The sequence below is a fragment of the Drosophila nasuta genome, chromosome 2R, assembly GCF_023558535.2.
Source record: "Drosophila nasuta strain 15112-1781.00 chromosome 2R, ASM2355853v1, whole genome shotgun sequence".
Lineage (NCBI taxonomy): Eukaryota > Metazoa > Arthropoda > Insecta > Diptera > Drosophilidae > Drosophila > Drosophila nasuta.
The window spans coordinates 449,000-470,508 of record NC_083456.1 but is presented as its reverse complement, the minus strand read 5'-3'; the positions used below and the strand labels follow the sequence as shown (position 1 = coordinate 470,508).

Sequence of the window (21,509 nt, the reverse complement as noted above, 5' to 3'; positions counted from 1 at the left end):
AGACTATAAGAGATAGAGCTTTAAAATTTTTCGACAGCATTTGTTATGTTTGCACGCAGATCAAGTTTGTTTCAAATTTTTTTCCACGCCCACTTCCGCCCCGCAAATAAAAAAATCGAATAACAAGCGTAATTTTATTTCTTTTATTTAAAATGGGTAGCGGGTATCTCACAGTCGAGTACACTCGACTGTAGCTTTCTTACTTGTTTATTTTAATCAATTAAAAATTATTTTATTATTTTTCATTTATATGTATTTATTATTTTTCGGCCGCTCTTTCATTTACTGGAAATATATCTAATGTTTTGTATTTAATTTGGAGAAATTTCTCTAAATATTTTTATTAAATAAGTTCGACAGCTGCGAAAAAAAATCAAACTTGCTTGATCGATCAGAGTGAAGCTGATTAGAACTCTTATGCTTATAGTTAAGAGTTAAGCTCTCACCACGCGCCGGTCCGAAGAACTTAAACAGGAATTTATGCAAAGTCTAATTGAATTTAATTCCAAAAGATTGCTTGTAACTTTAATTTCTTAAAATTTTATATATCTTACTTAGTTTTTACCATTTACCATTATTGCTTCATATGAAATATATTTTAATAAATAAATAATACTTTATGAAATATAAGCATGGGCATTTTAGAATAGGATTTTAAAACTTATGTATATGCATTTTCAAAATCTTCAAGCGATTTAGTTATAAATTCATAAATCTCATTAATTTGCCTTTCCAATTTTTCTGAAAAAAAGATTGGTTGTTATTGAATGTAAATAAACTTAATATGGATTATTCTTACCTTTATCAGACTCAACGTTTTTGCTGTTCATGCCCTCATATTCACTACTTGTATTATCCGCAAATACACTTTTTAATTTTGGTAATACTAATAGCAGACAAATTATTCCAATAAATTTAACTATTTTCTTAAAAATCAATAATTTTAAAATTATTTTTCCGAGGGTAAAAAGACTTATTTTAGATTTTAATTTATCTAAAAATGTTATGTGTGAATTATATGGAATAGAATGAACTGGCTGATAATATGGAGGTTGTTCCGAATTAAATACTGGTAGATGACCGTAAGCCGGTCCAGGTGGTAAATAGCTATTGTCTTTGGGGGGATGGTAATCATAGCCTCCTCCGGTAGAGTCTGGAGGGGGACCATATGCAGAAATCGGTGGTAATGCAGCTGTAGGTAAGTAATTTGTATCTTTTGGCGGATTGTAATTGTAATCACCAGCAGAATTATCTGTTAAAATAAAGTTATACAACTGTAAAAAATATAGTTAAAATTAAATGTATTACACCTACACCTATACTTTTAGATGATAATGTGTCGCCCATGACAATGACAAACCAAATATATGAATTTATTTTTGTTTTTGCTCGCTGCATTGACATAACAGAAAAACACTTTTCAGCACAAACACTTTCATAGGCTTCACCGTTACTTCTCTATTTCCCGATGAATTTATTGCGCTGGTTTCGTTGCTTGCAGAAGAATATCTTGAATTACAAAGACAAAATTACTGAGAACACTAATGTATAGTGGAGTCCTAATTTCTTGTGACGGTCAGTATCGACTCGGGATGGACGGACAAAAAAAAAATACTCAATTCACTTAAGACTCTTATCTTATTCTGTACAATGGTTCTTCATATTACGAATTATTAATCAGAATATTATCTTTAAAATACTTATTAATAATAAGTTTAAGGTTTTAGCTACCCACCATAATATGTTTTATGGGAATTTTGCAACGCATCCGTGTATGTATCCCGAGTAACAGATACATCAGATGTTTGAACACATGTTAAAATGCACCAAACGTATGTAAATACAATTAGAAAATAATTTCTCATTTTTTACAACTGACCACAACATAACCGTTAGCAAAACTCAAATGAACACAGGTTCCACAAACTAATACGTTATAAACCAGGTTTCTATATGAGTAGGTTTAAAATGCAAAAAGTAATTTTGTTTGTAAATGAGTAGTAGACAACTAAACTTAACCTTAATACCCTGGATTTTACAAGGCAAGAACTCATGTAGAGTTAAGTAAACTGCAGTTTGAAAGCAAACTTATGTACAAGAATAAATATATCTTTTTCGAATAATTTTTCATCAATATAGAAAATTTTAAAAATCTTTATTTTATCATTTACAAATAATATATGTTAGCGACAGGGTATCACTCTTTCAACTAATCAAATATACTGTACATTTTTGGGATCAATTTCGTATTCAAGAGGCTACTACTGAAGTGGTACGTGCTTTCCGATTTTTCAAGTACGTGATATTATACTTTTCTGAATGTGGGCGGTGACGAATAGCTGATAAAACTTTCACTACGCATCTTAGGCAATATATTTTCATTCATTTCATATATATGTACATAAATACATATGTGTAATTATATGTATGTATAAACATGTTCCGTTACCATCTTGCATAGAAATTTGTGGAAAACAATTAAGAAAGCTGCAATCAAAAAAGATATTTTGTAACATAGTATATAAAAACTATACAATAAACAAAACAAAATAGCTTTTAAGGATTGATGAGTATTTTTTTTATTCGTTTTATATATAGCATCTTCATTTCTATTATTATTTATTAATATATCGAATAAATACTAAATTATACTGCAGGCTATATTTGGTACATTAATATAGTTCTACTACTAACCATTTAATATATAGATACTACTGTGGGCAAAAAGTAGTAAGACTTTTTAATTTATATTTCGTGCGGAAATCCATTCGTCGAAATATTTTGTTTCTAGGTTGGCAAGACTGTCAGTAACTTCTATGCCAAATATCACATCAAAATAATCATAAGTGTTTAATATATGCTTGTTTTTCTGAAGTACAAAAAGTGCATTCGGCGATTTTTACAATGAGTGAAATTATTTAACAAAGAAGTTCCATTAAATTTTGTGTGCAGAATTAAATTTCGGGCCGAAATGTTCCAAAATGTTGCAAAAGGCCTTCGGTGATTCTACCATGTCACAAAAAAATGTTTATAAGTGGTACAAAGACTTCAAGGAGGGTTAAGAAAGAGCACGTCAAAGTCGTTCAAAAATCAAGGTCATGATGACAGTATTTTTCGATTTTCGTGGTCCTTCCATCCGGCCAAACTGTTAATAAGGACTATTATTTGAACGTTATGCGTCGTTTGCGTGAAGCAATTCGTATAAAAAGACCAAAATGGATCAACAACTGTTGGTTTTTGCATCACGATAATGCCACCGTCGCATACTGCATTGATTCTTAGTGAGTTTTTTGCCAAAAATGCAACCAATTTTCGTTCCACAACCACCGTATTCGCCTGATTTAGCTCCGTGTGACTTCAGGCTGTTCAGAAAACTTAAACGATCGCTCCGGGGAAACCGTTTTGAGTCAATTGAAGACATTAAACGAGAATCGCTACGCGCATTGAAGGCTATTCCGGAAATCTACTTTAACAACTATTTCGAGGATTGGAAAAAACGTTTGCGAAAGTGTATTGTGGCCGGGGGGATTACTTTGAGGAGGACGAAATAGATATGGCCGAATAAATAAAGAATTTTAAAATTATGAACAAAGTCTTACTACTTTCTGCCCACAGTAGTACTGAAACTTTGGAAGCAAAACGTATTATGCTCAACAGCATTATTGCGACCCCAGAAGAGCCGAGCGCTGCGATGAGAACCCCAATTTTATCTTGCCGCGACAAAAGTCTCGAAGAAGAAGAGAGAGAGAATATTTTGTTTTTTTAAATACGATTCACATTTTTTTATTCCCATTCTAGCTTACTGAGAGAAGAAATAACTAATTGCGCAGTTCATACGGACAGTCGTACGACAGACACAAACTGCGAACCTTTGCTTTGGAAATAGGCTATCGCGAATTCACTTGCACGCCTGCACTGAAAATTGGCGATGGACAGACAGGGTCAGCGTTAAAATAACTGTATATTTGTTTAATGAATGCAGGAATGAAGCACGTAGCTTCTACCAGAGGGTCAAGCGTCTGACCCAAGGATTTAAGACTGGTGGAGTGGCGTGCAGGGACGATGATGGAAATCTTGTCACAGAAGCAGAGGTCGTGCTGAGGTTATGGAGGGATCACTTCTCGAGTCTGTTATCTGGCTCAAGCACAGACTCTGAAGACTATGATCCACGAACCCCAATCTATGGCACTGATATTGAAGTGCCAATCCCAAGTCATATCGAAGTCAAGGATGCAATCCAACGGCTTTAAAACAACAAGTCTGCAGGTGCAGACGGCCTGCCGGCAGAATTGTTTAAGGCAGCTGGTGATATATTGGTAGGAACATGCACCAACTAATCAGTAAGATATGGCTCACGGAGAGCATGCCCGAAGATTGGAACCTCAGCATGATCTGTCCCATCCTGAAGAAGGGTGATGCCACGGTGCGCACCAACTACCGCGGAATTAGTCTTCTTCCAGTTGCATACAAGGTCCTATTGTGTGAAAGACTGAAACCCCATGCTGAAGCACTGATTGGACCTTATCAGTGCGGGTTCAGGCCTGGCAAAATCCTGGAGAAGTCTTACGAAAACCAGAACGACACGTACCATCTCTTCGTCGACTACAAAGCCGCATTTGATCATTCGCTCGCTCTCGCAGTCGCAGTCGGACGTGTTCTTTTTTTCTTCCCTCTTAAACTTTGTGATTTTTCATGAATTTCATATTTATTTACAATTAATATAACATTAATTTTACTCTCTCACTTGTGTTTAACTACAGATCGTTAAATCGCTGTGTGCTTTCTTGTATTTATTATATTATTATAATTTTTCTGGAAATATAACAACAAATTGTGTGGTCAAACTTTGCTTTGCTTTGTTAGCAAAACAATTCTGTTTTCGTTTACTTTCGTTTACTCTCTCTCTCTCTCTCTCTTGGTGTTGTTGTTGGCTATCGTCTATCTTGCGTCTCGCTCGACCCGCGCTTTACTCTCAGTGCTTGTGCTTTGTGCTCTCAACGCTCTTTAGAATAGTAACTCTCCCTCTCTTGGTGTTGTAGTTGCCTATCGTTCTATCTTGCGTCTCGCTCGTCCTGTGCATACTCTCTGTGTTTTGTGCTCTTCGTAAGTACAGATCATATTAGGTTGCAATTAATTTACCGAATTTACCTATTTTGATTTATTTATTTTTTTAAATTTTTTAATTAGTTTAATAATCTTTGTTTTAGCAATATGTTAGTCTGCTATAACAAGAAATGCCGGGTGCCAGTTGGTGCCAAAATGGGTTTTGTTTGTTGCTGGTTATGCGACAACGTTGCACATGAAAAATGTGCTGGCTTTAACGGCCGTATTGTGGATTTGATTTCGGCCAAGTCTAGGGACTCTGAACGCGATATTGCTGGGTTTATACGGCAGACGCGAACTGGTTTTAAAGATATATTGGCGGGCTTTAAAAAACTCTCCGATAGCTTTTCTGCTTTGGATTTTGGGTTTAAGAGTATGAAGCTCTTGACCGAGTCTCCGAAGCGTCTGTCGATTACCCCAATCGAGCTTTCTGTCCCAGTTGATGTTCCAAGCTTATCTGTACCACCTGCTGGGGAATTAATGTCGTTTAGTTCTCCGTCCCCTCAACCTTCGGTAGCTCTGGATGTTCCAGATCATGACATTACGTCATTAAGATTGGAGTCTCCTGCTCCGGCTTCGATTTTGTTGTCGACTGAGATGGAGACGGTTGAAGAAATTCAACCATCACCATCCTCTGTTGAGATCGTTAGTGCTGTAACGATAGAAGAATCGCCTCCAGCTCCTACCTCAGTTGTCCGCAACACTTTAGTTGCAGGGCCACCTCTTAAGCCGATTTTCGTTTCCCTTGATATGACATCTGATAATGTTCGGGCTTATATTAAGTCCAAATCCCAAGCCAGGGTTAAAGTATATAAATTTAATTTCTCGTATGAACGGGAGATTTCGTCTTTTAAAATAAGTGTTCCGGTTGAACAATTGAGCATGATGTGCAGTAAAGAGTTTTGGCCGGAACACCTATTAGTCAAAGAATTTGTTGCTAAAAAGAAAAATCGGTCTCCGGTTTCTCTTCTTAGTAGTGGCAAGATTTCTATTTCAAAGCCTTCTTCTATGTCTGTCAGTTCAAAAAACTAACATCCTCTTTACTTCTTGGCTATCAGAATGTAAGAGGTATTTGCAGTAAACTTACTGACTTATATTTAAATAGTGTGTCTTTCCCTTTCAATGTCATTGAAACATGGTTAAGGAATGACATCCTTGATACGGAAATCTTTTCTAGTAGATTTCTTGCTCATATATCCCTCCTGCTTCAGATGATGCTCTATATTTAGCTCAATTTTCTATTATTAATGACATTTCTAATATGCTTTCTGATCCTGATCACTTTATAGTCCTTGGTGATTTTAATATTGCTGGGGTGTCATGGCATTCCGCCGAGAATCTAAATGGACTTTCCCCCTCTGTATCCCATGTTTTTATTGATAGTCTCTTCGGGGTAACATTGTCTCAGATTAATGGTATTCCAAATTGCTTAAACAGGTCTCTAGACCTTATTTTTGTTTTCGACCCAGATTCATGTTCTCTATCGAGAATATCTCCTATATCTTCCCCTGAAGACCCTTACCATCCCACATTGGAAATTATGTTGGAGCTCCCATTTATTGCGTCAGAGTCGAGTGCACGTTGTGGTGAGCTTTCTCGTTGTTTTCGGAAAACCGATTTTGAGAAACTTGCTCTGCTTATATCTCAAACTGACTGGTCCCAACTTTCCTTGTCTACGAACTTGGATATAGCGGTTGAATTTTTTTATTCTACTTTGAACTCGCTATTTGATGCTTGTGTTCCATCAAGTATTCCACATTTGTCTGATAAACCCTTATGGTTTACCAAGAAATTATCGAATTTAAAAAATCGTAAGTCGAGACTTTAGAAAAAAATTCAAAGGAACTGGCTCTTCTTTTGATTTTCTCCGCTATTCTGTTGCTCAAGCTGCTTTTCGTACTCATAACAATGAGTGCTATAATAATTATTTGAGTAGGTGCAGAATAAGATTTCAGCGTGATCCAAAGCGATTTTACGACTTCGTTAACTCGAAGCGTAGATCCGCGTCATCACCAGCAATTATGTCTTTGGAGAACTTGGTATACCAGCAAAGCTGACTAGACTTTGCAGAATGACATTGAGCAACACCATCAGCTCTGTCAAGGTAGGAAGTGGCCAATCCGAAACCTTTACTACCAAGTGTGGCCTCAGACAAGGTGACTCGCTGTCTTGTATACTCTTCAATATTTTAATGGAGAGTATTATAAGAAAGGCTGGTGTGCATCGGACGGGCAAGATGTGTCCAGCTCCTTGGTTACGCTGATGATATTGATATCATTGGCCGCACCAAGCGTGATGTCACAGGAGTTTTCTGGGCTATTGAAAAGGAATCAGCAAAAGTAGGACTCGCAGTGAATATGGAGAAAACAAAGTTTATGGTGTGCTCTAGCAGAGAATCGCGGCGTCTTGATTTTCAGCTGACTGCAGAGAACTATAGCTTTGGGTCCGTCAAAGAGTTTATCTACCTAGGCACTGCTATAACAAGCACAAATGATGTCAGTCTGGAGATTAAGCGGAGAATAACACTTGCCAACAGGTGTTACTTTGGACTCAGTAGTTCAATAGTAGAGCTCTCTCTCGACGCACAAAAACCACACTCTACAAGACGCTCAATCTTCCAGTACTCCTATATGGTGCGGAGTGCTGGACAGTGACGCAGTCAAATGCAGCTGCTCTTGGAGTGTTCCAGAGAAAAATTTTTCGCAAAATCTTTGGTCCAATCTGCGTGGACGATGTCTATCGCATCAGATACAACCACGAGCTGTATGAGCTGTACGGAGATGTTGACGTAGCCAGTCGAGTGAAATCTCAAAGACTTCGCTGGCTGGGCCACATTGCCCGTATGGATGAAGACGCTCCCGCTCGTAAGATGTTTGATGCGGTGATTATTGGGACACGAAGGAGAGGACGACCCCGAACGCGTTGGCAAGACCAGGCAAGACCAGGTGATGGAAACCCTGTCCACACTTGGTGTTACCAACTGGCGAAGGCGCGCTCAGGACAGAGACGCGTGGAGGCACATTACGCTTCAGGCCGAGACACGATAAAAGGGTTGTCATGGCCATATAATAATAATAATAATATTTATTTAATATGATATTGATTTTACTTCTTACTGCTTTTGCAGAAATCAGGATTAGCAACTGAAGCAGATTTTTTGCTCTCTGATTTTAAAATTCATAAACGCAAAAAATCGATGCATACATTGTACATACATATTGCATTTGACTGTTGATTGTTGTTTTCTCTGTGTAAAATCACTAGCGACATAATACATACATAGATATCTAACGTCTTGAAACTAAATGAGTTCACCTTCAACAGCATTATGGCAGTGAAGTCGAGCGCTTCAAATACGAACGTAGGGCGCAGCGTACGTCACACACTCAATTCAGTGGCTTCGCATGAGGAACGACAAGCACTTTTTTCGTTTGCGTACATGTATATACATACTCGCAAATATTTGCGTACGCATATGAAGTTTTGCAACTGCGCGTCTAGAAGCTAACGAAAATCAATGTTGTTTTGCCGCGACGAAAGTCTCGAGAGTAAAGATGCCTTCCACTGACCGCCGTCAAATAGTAATACTCTTTTTAGACTGGGCTGGATTACAGAACTTTGCGTTAAGTTGAACCCGCCGCATTATTCCTTAAGCTACAGTCGAGTGTGCTCGACTGCGAGATACCCGCCACCTATTTTTAATAAAAGTAGAATATTGCGGTATTATTCTCAAAATATACCAAAATAATATACCTCAAAATACTTTGAAAATAAACCGTAGGGTATATTTGGTATATTGACATGGTACCTACATTCAACATATACTAGAGTGCAAAATATACCAGATTGTCAGCCAAGGCAACTAAGACACCTTGTTATTCGAGTTTGGTCAATTTATGGGTGCGGAAGTGGGCGCGGTAAAAATTAGAAACAAAGTTGATCTACGTGCAAGCATAGCAAATGTTGTTGGAAAAAAATTATAGTTTTATCTCTGTCTCTGACATCCAGTGTTTCATACTGACAGAATCGATCAAGCAATGGACTTTGCCCCTCTGTATCCCATGTTTTTATTGATAGTCTCAGATTAACGGTATTCCAAATTGCTTAAACAGGTCTCTAGACCTTATTTTTGTTTTAGACCCAGATTCATGTTCTCTATCGAGAATATCTCCTATATCTTCCCCTGAAGACCCTTACCATCCCACTTTAGAAATTATGTTGGAGCTCCCATTTATTGCGTCAGAGTCGAGTGTACGTTGTGGTGAGCTTTCTCGTTGTTTTCGGAAAACCGATTTTGAGAAACTTGCTCTGCTTATATCTCAAACTGACTGGTCCCAACTTTCTTTGTCTACAAACTTGGATATAGCGGTTGAATTTTTTTATTCTACTTTAAACTCGCTATTTGATGCTTGTGTTCCATCAAGTATTCCACATTTGTCTGATAAACCCTTATGGTTTACTAGGAAATTATCGAATTTAAAAAATCGTAAGTCGAGATTTTACAAAAATATCAAGTGAACTGGCTCTTCTTTTGATTTTCTCCGCTATTCTGTTGCTCAAGCTGCTTTTCGCACTCATAACAATGAGTGTTATAATAATTATTTGAGTAGGTGCAGAATAAGATTTCTGCGTGATCCAAAACGATTTTATGACTTCGTTAACTCGAAGATCGTCTAGAATCTTGGTGCAGAGTAAATATGTTACATCTCAACTGCAGTAAGTGTAAGCTTATGACCTTTTGTAGGGGTTCTTCCCAGTTAAATAACTATAGGTTATATGATACGCCTCTTGAGCGAATTGAAGGTGTGAATGACTTAGGGGTTCTGCTTGATGCAAAACTAAAATTCGATAAACATATTCTATCTGTTGTAAATAGGGCCATGGGTGTTCTGGGATTTATAAAACGCTGGTCGAAAGAGTTCAATGATCCCTACATCACTAAGACTTTGTACGTCTCACTGGTTCGTCCTATCCTTGAGTACGGATCTCTTGTCTGGAATCCCCAGTATAGGGTTTATCAAGATAGGATTGAATCGGTGCAGAAACAATTCTTATTATTTGCTCTTCGTAGTTTAAATTGGAATCCTAATATTAGATTACCACCATATCGCAGTATACTTTTATTACTAAACCTTCCTTCTCTTTCTGACCGCAGAACTATGCAAGGTGCTGTTTTTATTCAGAGACTAGTTAATGATGAAATAGACTCTTTGGGCTGTTAAGTCAAATTAGTTTTGCAGTTCCTGTCAGGATCACTAGGAATTTTCTTCCACTTCTCATTTCACGTAGATCTACTAACTTTGCTTGCCATAATCCCTTCCGTATTCTGTGTGTGAACTATAATAATCTCAATAATCTCTCTCTAGTAAATCTATTCCTTTGCTTATTATCCTTATTATTAGCTTATTTATCGAGTATTTAATTGTTATTTATCTTATTATACATTTATTCTAACATATTTTTAATCTAATTTAATTAGCTGTCCAGCGTCTTTTAATATTTATTCGCGGTTTTCGTTTAATGCATGCTGTTCACAAATTTATTTTGTTTTGTCCGCGCGTCAACAAGCCCGTGCTTGGTATCGCTGGGCCACTTGATGGTACTGCCGTTAGTATGTCAACGTCCAAATAAACTCAAAAAAAAAAGAATATATAGTATATAGTAAACTTTATAGAGTCGGAGATGCCTTCTTATGCCTGTTACATACATTTCCTGCCGGCACAAATTTATAATACCATTCTACCCTATGGGTAGGGGGTATAAAAATCCGAATAGGTTCTCTATACAATAAAATAGTGGCAGAAAATTATTATAGTATATCATTGTAAGGAAAGACTGTTGTTGTTGAAGCGTCAATATTCCAATCAAGATTATTTATTTATGGATGGACAGATACTATCAATAAGATCTATATTAATGCTTGCACAAGATGTTTGGAGTGAATATAATGTATACTTTCAGATATTTTCGCTGGAACATTTATTTTATTTGATAAGAAGTAGAGGTATTACTAATAACAATCCAATGCTGCCTTGGATCACGTACATTGCAAAGATTTAGATCTCAGTACTTAAACATTGGATTTATTCATAAATCAGAAATGCAATTTAAATATTATATTTGCCAAATTGAACTATTAAATGATTTCGCCGTATCATTCTAGAAGCGGCTGTGTGTAAAAGAAGGATAGCAATTAAGCCACCCTTTCGTAATCATTATCATGGAAAACATTTTAAATTTCTGCCGGCAGGCAGGAGGAGGCAACTTGGACCCGATGGCAGAGCGAGAGGTTTACGATAAGCGGTTGCGAACTGCTCTCTCGCTTTGCATTCGATTTATCGCTTCACATCGCTTCTAGTTTCGCTCTTACTTGGATCTCGTCGATTGCATATGAAAACACATGGTTCATCGATCTTTCTGACCAATATTCAACGAGCATCTTTATTAAAAAGCGAAGTTCACATGTATGTAAATAATGTAATGTATATCTTTAGCTGGTAACATTAAAATGTTCATAGTCATTTTTAAAATTTTGTGGATATTATTGAATTGAGACGATATATCAAAATTATTGTTTAAGAAATAATTTGATATCGCAAAAATATTCTGATGCAGCAGGCATTTAGTTAATTTATTCGACAATATAGTATATTTTATACTCTGTGGTGTATTGTATATGTGGTTGTACTAAATCGATATACCAAATAAATCATTTGATAAATTGTTAGATTTTAATGATATATTTATTCGGTATTTTTTAAGAATTATTGAAAATATGTAGCGGTTATCTTACAGTCGAGTACACTCGATTTTAACTTTCTTACTTGTTTTTTATTTATCTTTTTTAAAGTAAAGGTGTGTAAACCTAAAATAAATATAATTCAAGTACTGCTTTAAGGTTAGGAGAAATGTCCATTTACACAATTTTCTCTGAATTAGACTTTGGAGGTTATAATAACATTGGGTTAAATATAAAATACAAACACACGCAAGCAACTATTTAAGAATCGATGGCTTTCCATTGGTATGTCTTTCATGAACTGTTCTTATTCTCTAAGCTACCCTCGTATACGCATATGGTCTTGTGAATGTTGAAGATTTTTTTTTTCATGAGGCGCCTATAAAATGATGGTTGAATCTTCGATTTTGTTAGTAAATATTCGGCTGTGTTTCATTACGGACAAAAGTTGGGATATTCCTATATTTTACTTTATCTATTCAATATGGTGAGTCCATGCTCGACCGATTACTTGCCTTTGTGCGACTAGACATCTTGAACCTGAACTTGTATATTTGCAATAAACAAGTATCACCATTCCTGATAATTAGTATGTTCATGTGATAAGCGTAAAAGTTAAGAAGAAATACATTACGAGTTTGCATTGCACATTGGGATGAAATGCCTTTATTTTGGCCAAAACCTAAAAAGTTCATTGTAATATATCAATAATGTTACAATTATTTCAAGCTTAGAAATGTCCCTAGACATCGAAAATATTAATTGGTATTTTATTGTGCAGCCCTCGACTTGCACCGGGCCGTTGAAAGTCAGCTGTTCTTGCGTGCAAGCTTGCTGACTAGACAAGTTTCTTAATTTTGGCGTACTCGTATTTTTAAACAGTTTGACCAATTAGAATACCTTAAATTGAAAAATGTTCCGCATGGTATGTAGAAAACATTTGTATAAGTGTTTAATTATATGTGCTTTTGTGTTGTCATGTTTTTAATGAAATACGTAAGCAGTAGTTTTGTTGGTTCTAATCTTAAAATATTTGTGTTTCATGGAGCATATCTAGCAAGATACAACAGGATTCAAATAACAACTTATGTGGTAGTTTGAGTTATTATGTGTATATTCAGATAGCATTTAAATAATTTGCGGGGGGGGTTAAATATTTCAATAGATACAAGCAAGTTTTCTATTCGTCGAGGTGACTTACTAAAAATTTGGCTGGATACAAATCGCAATGTCAACGCCTCTTTTGACTGGGTAATTCCAAATGATTTTCGGGAAAACGATTCAGAGGTGATTAAAAACATTAAAATATAAAAAATAAAAACTAAAAAAAATAAATAAAATTAAAAAAAAAAATAAGAAAATGCGAAATTCACAAATAATATAAGCAGTAAATTCTCTAAGTTTCAACTTTCTAGCTTTAAAATTACGGTTGTGGCCAAAATAAAGGGATTTCATCCCAATGTGCATTGTAAGGCGTTCTTTTTACTCAAAGGATTCATTTTTAAGAATATAAAAATTCGAATTGAACAAACTTAAAAATTGTGTACCTAGTACACAGAGGCTCTAATTATAAAAAATTTGGCGTCCTGTGTGTCAGCCATTGACTCCGTAAGATATACCGGTCGTCATCAGCTTCAGCTATAAGGAACGCTGATATTACTTTACTTTGCTCGTGTAGTTAAAAAAACATCTGCAGTGTTTATATTATACAATTTTGCAAAATAAGTTAAAGCTTAATATTTTAAAAATATTTTATTTAATTATTCTGTCAAATCACACTTTTCTGAGTTAAGAAAAATATACATATAAGGAATATTGTTAACAAATTATTTGAAATTCTTTAATACCATTATTACACTATTGAAAAACCATTTCTGGAAAACATCTCGAGTGTACGAAGATATTTATAGAGATCCTGCTTTCCTTGAAAAATTTTCGTAACGGTCTATGGACTAAAATATAAAGTTGTATGTTAATAATATTATTTTGTTTAAAGAGAGAATGTATTTCAGTTCACATTGGACAGGCTGGCGTTCAGATCGGAAACGCTTGCTGGGAGTTGTATTGTTTGGAGCATGGTATCCAGCCTGATGGACATATGCCTTCGGATAAAACTGTTGGCGGTGGCGATGATTCTTTCAATACCTTTTTTAGTGAAACAAATGCCGGAAAGCATGTGCCACGTGCAGTATTTGTTGACTTGGAGCCCACTGTGGTTGATGAAGTGCGGACTGGTACATATCGACAGCTATTTCACCCCGAACAGTTAATCACCGGTAAAGAGGATGCAGCCAACAATTATGCTCGTGGACACTATACTATCGGCAAGGAAATTGTTGATATTGTATTAGATCGCATACGGAAACTAGCTGATCAATGCACCGGTCTTCAAGGATTCTTAGTATTTCACTCATTTGGTGGAGGAACTGGGTCTGGTTTTACATCGCTACTTATGGAGCGACTATCAGTTGATTATGGAAAAAAAGTCAAAGCTGGAGTTCTCAATCTACCCAGCTCCACAAGTACGTATAACTATATTTATATACATATATATATATATTTTTTTTAGTTAAATAATGTAGGTTTTTTTATTTAATTATTAAAAGATGTATTTTCTTTCATAATGTCGTTATTTTAACTATATACTATATATGTATTTACAATATTTTAATGATATACAAACCATTTTATTTAGGTTTCGACAGCTGTTGTAGAGCCATATAATTCTATTTTAACAACCCACACTACTCTGGAACACTCCGACTGTGCATTTATGGTTGACAACGAGGCCATATATGATATTTGCCGACGGAATTTGGACATTGAGCGACCGACCTACATGAACCTAAATCGTTTAATTGGGCAAATTGTTTCCTCAATAACGGCATCGTTGCGCTTCGACGGAGCGCTCAATGTAGATTTAACTGAATTCCAAACTAATTTGGTTCCCTACCCACGCATTCATTTTCCTCTTGCCACATATGCCCCAGTAATTTCCGTTGAAAAAGCTTATCATGAGCAATTAACCGTCGCGGAAATAACAAATGCTTGCTTCGAACCGGCCAACCAGATGGTTAAGTGTGATCCCCGGCATGGAAAGTATATGGCATGTTGTATGCTGTACCGAGGTGACGTTGTTCCCAAAGATGTGAACGCAGCAATCGCAACAATTAAGACAAAACGATCAATTCAGTTCGTTGACTGGTGCCCAACCGGCTTTAAAGTGGGCATAAACTATCAACCACCCACTGTCGTTCCGGGTGGAGATTTAGCCAAGGTTCAACGTGCAGTGTGCATGTTGTCAAACACTACGGCAATTGCTGAAGCATGGGCTCGTTTGGACCATAAGTTTGATCTTATGTATGCCAAACGTGCTTTTGTACACTGGTATGTCGGCGAAGGTATGGAAGAGGGTGAATTTTCTGAGGCCAGAGAGGATCTAGCTGCACTGGAAAAAGATTACGAAGAAGTTGGAATTGATTCAACAGCCGAGGTTGACGAAGGTGATGAATACTAAAGCAGTATCGACGTAATGACAAGCACATTGCACAACTCTAAAAATCAATAAAAAACCTTTGACCATCTTCCCTTTTTTTAATATACACTTGGAAATGCAAGCATTAAAAACAAAAACAAAAAATATAAAGCAAAATAAATACACATATTCACAAAGTAACATGTGTTAAAGAGTTAGTCGGCTATGAATAACCAGCTTTCAGAACTTATTGGACAAAGAAAAAATTTAATTTTATTGCAAGTTTAATAAAAAAATGTCATGTTTATTGTGTTTAAAAGTTTTCATTTGAAATTATTTTAATATAATTTTTCATTAAAGTGCTCTTCGGAATATATAATATATGTTGTTAGACCATTATATTTATATTTTCTTATATACATCCATTAGCTTGTATATTGTACATCATACATACGTAATGATACATATGTATGTATGTATGTACATACATAAGTGTTTTGGCATAGACTTAGAAAGCCTTACGCATTGTCATGTACTATGTAGGGAAATTGCATAAGGAGGAACGGCAACGAAAGCGCACCAAACGACAGGCCTTCGAATTGATCGTCTTTTCGATTTATTTTAAACATTTTATTATGCTTCTCTTTATTTCTTTTGTTTTTTCAACTTTGGTTTTTAAAGAATTGCAAAGTAATTTGAAATATTTTAAGGCGCTAATACTTTATTTGATGCAAGTGCATCTGCTTCAATGATGCAGTTTGTTTCCGCTTCACATCATAATAATCAACTCGCTCTGCATTGCATTGCGACTCCTTTAGCCGCCCCTCTCTTCCCAATAGACGTTTATGGAATGACGCGGCCAGAGGCTCTACTAAACGGAAATTTCAGTTCAGTCTAAGCCGCGTATTAGCTCGATCCATTTGAAAATATATTGCCAGCCCCATTACTAACCTACAGATCTGATTTCTTTGTAAATTAATTTCAACCGTAATCAGAATAGTTTAATAAATTGCATATTCGTCGTTAATGTAGTTGTACTGTTCGATAAAAAAACAAGTAAGAAAGCTGCAGTCGAGTGTGCTCGACTGTGAGATACCCGCTACCCATTTTGAATGGAAGCAAAATATTGCGGTATTATTTTCAAAATATACCAAAATACTACAAAAATACTAAGTGGTATATTTGGTATATCGATATATTGCCGCATTCAAAATATACCATAGACGGCAAAATATACCAGATGGTCAGCCAAAGCCCCTAGTAAGTAGGCCTTTTTGTCTATGCAAAAGTATTTCTTTAATAACTTCCACAATTTTTATCTGATTGCAACCAACTTTTTAGGAAGCATAACTACTATAGTTATTATTGTATATACCAAACTCGAAACTCTAGCTTTAAAATTACGCTTGTTATTCGATTTTTTTTGATTTGCGGTGGCGGAAGTGGGCGTGGTAAAAATTTGAAACAAACTTGATCTGCGTGCACACATAACAAATGCTGTCGAAAAAAGATTATAGCTCTATCTCCTATAGTCTCTGAGATCTAGGTGTTCATACCGTCTCGACTGTTGACGCTGATCAAGAATATATATACTTTATAGTGTCGGAGATGCCTTCTTCTATCTGTTACATACATTTCCTGCCGGCACAAAGTTATAATACCCTTCTACCCTATGGGTAGCGGGTATAAATATAGATTAGTGGTGTACAATGTTCGTCAAAACATCAGTCGCTTAATTTCACAATCAGAGTTGAAGTTTAAGCAGTTGATTTTTATTTGGAACAGCGGTCAAAAATACTTAAATTAAATTGAATTTATTTCATCACAGGATTTTAGTTTTATGTTTTAACAGACAACATATTCTTTAATTTATTTTCCATCTTATTGATAAGTAAAAAAATAAAAATAAAAAGATTCCTATGACAATAACGGTTCTTTATTAAACTACTACTTTGTATCATTTCAAGCTTTAGACCTCAAGACATGCGCATATTTTGTAAAATGGGTCCGCGATCCATTATTGAGAAGCTAGAAGACGTCATAGCTCATTTTAATGATGGGTGCGTCTGTGTGTTTCTAAGGTGCGTATCATCATTTCACGGTTTGTGTGTATAACAAAACAAGTTAGAAAGCTACAGTCGAGTGTGCTCGACTGTGAGATATCAGCTACTCAAGTTTGCTTCAAATTTTGGCAACGCTTGTATTTTCGTATTTTCGACAGCATTTGTTATGTTTGCACGCAGATCAAGTTTGTTTCAAATTTTTGCCACGCCCACTTCCGCCCACGCAAATCAATAAAAATCGAATAACAAGCGCAATTTTAAAGCTAGAATTGCGAATTTTGGTATATACAATAATAAGTATTATTGGTTATGATTTCTGAAATTTGGTTGAGATCAGATAAAAATTGTCGAAGTTATTAAAGAAATACTTTTGTATGGGCAAATACGCCTACTTACTAGGGGGTCTTATTTGCTTTGGCCGACAATCTGGTATATTGTGCCGTCTATGGTATACTTAGAATGCGGTACTATATCAATAACCAAATATACCACTTGGTATATTTTTAGTATTTTGTAGTATATTCGGTATATTTTAAGAATAATACCGCAAAATATATTGCTTTTATTCAAAATGGGTAGCGGGGTATTTCACAGTCGAGCACACTCAACTGTAGTTTTCTTGTTATTATTGTCTCAATTCACTGGATCCAGCTTCTCTGAGCTGGAAAAGATGTCACCTTATTAAAAGATTTCATTATGATTCAGTGATTTCAACTATTTTTCTTGTATGCAATTTCAGCATTTATTTAAGTAATTTAAACAGATTAATTTATAAAAAAAATATATTTTACACAACTCCAACTGCTATCTTTTTCATTATAAAAGTATTTTAACTCGTTTTTTCATTCTAACAAAAGAACGGCAGCCTTGGCGATAACTAATTGTGACGGATTTATCGGTCGCTCACCAAAACGAAAATTGTTGTTGCCGACGTCAAAATTTTATTACCGAATTCAAGGTAGGTTCAGTAATAAGTTGTTTTAAAAATAATTAAATGCCTGTTGTTGGCATGTTGTTGCCAACATAGACAAAATATAATAATTTAAATTTCATGCGAGCATTTAGATGGCCTGCTTTATTCTTCTTCTGGCGGTTCGAAATTAACGTCAATAAAGCAATGAGTCAAATATTTTTTTCCTTTTGGAAATAATATTCGATTTAATGTAGAAAAATGCATTTACTTTTTATTTCGACAAGACAGACAAACTTGCTCGTTTTGCAAATCGAAAGAAAGTTGTGAAAGTGAAAACAGGAGCACCAATTTTTCGCGTGCGTTTTCAATTGAAATTAAATTAATTCAAAAGAATAATATAAGTCCGTATTATCACCATACAAATATGAGATTAGCAATTTTCAAGAAGTAATCATTAATAATCAATTAATTGACAATAAGCAACATGATGTTTAACTAGATCAAAATAATAGTGAACAGTTATTAAACACCACTCTATCGTGCGCCTCGGCCACTTTCCCGCTATGAATGAGATTAAGTAGCAGATAATATTGAGAACCTTTTAGAAAAAAAGTAATTAGGCATGGCGAGACTTATTCCTTTAGAGTCTTTGTCGATATCAGTGCTGTGGAATAGCTGACCTGAGATCCACAAACACCACATGACAAAGTAAATAGCTAGTGTTGATACTCCGATACTGGAATGTACATACTTCTGTGGATATACTCATTAAGAGAGAAACATTAATTAAAACTGTGAAGTTAGCTCATACGAAATTTAAAGTAAAAAATTTATGTTGCAATAATATGTGATTGGGGCCATAGAAAGAGGCGTCAAATATTAGTTCATGGCGTGGCCATGATTTTTTTTTTTACAATTTTCGTGCAAAATTTAGGCACATAGAGGTTGGTAACTCTACGGCCATACTAAAATTTTCGGAACCTGCGAAGTATAATGTTGTCTCGCAGGTATTTATTCATTTATTTCCTAGGAACAGCGTTTCAAGTTTCAATTATTTGTTCTTTTAGTGTGATTTAATTTCAACTTTGTAAATGCAACTAATATATCGATATCAAGGAAAGTAAGATATCGATGTTTTAGATACTACTAAGGCTGATGTCAGAGTGCGAGCGAGAAGCGATGCGATAATATTGGGCGAGAACGAGCGATAAACCACTGCAACCTTTTTTTATATGCAATCGCTCGAAAGATGACAGAGTGAGAGCGAAGCGAGTTGCGAGTTCAAGCGAGAAAGCGAGAGCAAAGCGAGAGAGCAGTTTGCAACGTGCTTTATCGCTTCAACTCTCTCAGAGCGTACGATTGTTTTCTTGCATTCTGTGCTTTAATTACCGTTTATTTTCAAACCTTACAAAATAACAATGTAACTCGCTTCTCGCAAAGCTCTCACTCTGACATCTTCTCGCTTTGCTCATCGCTTCTCGCATCGCTTCGCTTCGCTTCTCGCGCGCACTCTGACATCAGCCTTAGACTTTGTGAAGCAGTAGAATCCGGTTATAACGACGCTGCTTATAGCCGATATAATATAGCGTCCTTCCGGTTATTGTGTCGAAAACTCGATGACTTGTTGGGTATTACAATACATAAAAAGTATATACATACAAATTAAATTGATTAAAAAATTAGTTAGTTGTATTTTAAAAAACCTATGGCAACCATAAAATAAACAAAATTTTTCTTTTCTCCTTTTGGTTAGTGGGCCTTCCGGATATAACGACGGTCCCTTGAAAGTCACTATAACCGGATTCTAATGTAAAATAGAGTAAAATATACAGTAAACACAACTAAACACAACGATATTCGCACTGCAATATTACATACCTATGCGAAGGTAACTTACATTAGCCGGTAACAGCAAATGGGAAATTTTGCTAAGAGATCTTTAGAGAGAGCAAAATAGTCACTGAACGCAACTGCGGTCGTGCGGATTCAAAACCAATACCCTTGGCAAGGAAGCGGTTTGATCTGATATTAGTAACTTGCATAATGCTTTGATATCCCTTAGATAGTTAGATTGAAGTACACTTAGCTTCGACGGGACTTGAGTTGGCGCTGAACCCACTCATGCAAAACTGCCAGACTGATGTGTGCTTCAATTAACATCCACAACTACCAATTACGTCATACAGTTTTTAAAGAAAGACTGCAGGCTAATACTTTGCATTTGAAATGGTTACTGTTTGTCGCTGTGTCTAAACGATTTGCGCAACGTTTAACGGTTACCGGATGCTGCAGGCTTTTGAAAAAAATACATATGTACATACTGTGAAACTTCTGAGATGAAACCTTCAAAATATTTGGACGTTGACGTACTCACGGCAGTACCATCAAATGGCCCAGCGATACCAAACACGGGCTTGTTGACGCGCGGACAAAACAAAATAAATTTGTGAAAAGCATGCATTAATCGAAAACCGCGAATAAATATTAAAAGACGCTGGACAGCTAATTAAGTTATCTTAAAATATGTTAGGATATATGGATAAGAAGATGAAAAACAATTAAATACTCGATAAATATGCTAATAATAAGGTTTTGAGCAGAGGAATAGATTTACCTTAGCAAACTACGTTATTGAGATTATTATAATTCACACTAGGAATACGGAAGGGATTATGGCAAGAAAAGTTAGTAGTTCTACGAGAGATGAGAAGAGGAAGAAAATTCCTAGTGATCCTGACAGGAACTGCAAAACTAATTTGACTTAACAGCTCCAAGGAGTCTATTTCCCCATTAATTAGTCTCTGTATGAAAACAGCACCTTGCATAGTTCTACGATCAGAAAGAGAAGGAAGGTTTAGTAATAAAAGTCTACTGCGATAAGGTGGTAATCTAATATTAGGATTCCAATTTAAACTACGAAGAGCAAATAACAAGAATTATTTCTGCACCGACTCAATCCTATCTTGATAAACCCTATACTGGGGATTCCAGACAAGATATCCGTACTCAAGGATAGGACGAACCAGTGAGACGTACAAAGTTTTGGTAATGAAGGGATCATTGAACTCTTTCGACCAGCGTTTTATAAATCCCAGAACGCCCATGGCCCTATTTACAGCAGACAGAATATGTTTATCAAATTTTAACTTTGCATCAAGCAGAACCCCCAAGTCATTCACAACTTCAATTCGCTCTAAAGAAGTTTCATATAAGACA

General features: G+C 35.8%; 2 protein-coding genes across 5 annotated transcripts in view; one reads left to right on the top strand and one right to left on the bottom strand.

The window, feature by feature from the left end:
• Positions 1-131: 131 nt before the first annotated feature.
• LOC132784601 (uncharacterized) overlaps positions 132-21,509 on the bottom strand; it is a 35,169-nt gene continuing 13,791 nt past the window's right edge. Inside the window, exons 1-3 of one of the 4 annotated variants that reach the window (XM_060790307.1) lie at positions 1,736-2,022; positions 800-1,274; positions 132-741 (exon numbers count right to left, since the gene is read on the bottom strand). In XM_060790307.1, the coding sequence (XP_060646290.1) occupies positions 662-741; positions 800-1,274; positions 1,736-1,798 (618 nt within the window). In that variant the 5' untranslated portion in view covers positions 1,799-2,022 and the 3' untranslated portion in view covers positions 132-661. Of the gene's footprint in view, positions 742-799; positions 1,275-1,314; positions 1,477-1,735; positions 2,023-21,509 lie in introns of those variants that run through there. The other 3 variants (XM_060790306.1, XR_009632270.1, XM_060790308.1) reach the window with 3 other exon arrangements.
• Positions 13,845-15,621, top strand: LOC132786066 (tubulin alpha-2 chain-like). The gene is given in 3 exon segments (XM_060792453.1): positions 13,845-14,321; positions 14,323-14,364; positions 14,538-15,621. Coding segments are annotated over 3 exon segments (1,245 nt in total). The 5' UTR covers positions 13,845-13,940; the 3' UTR covers positions 15,360-15,621.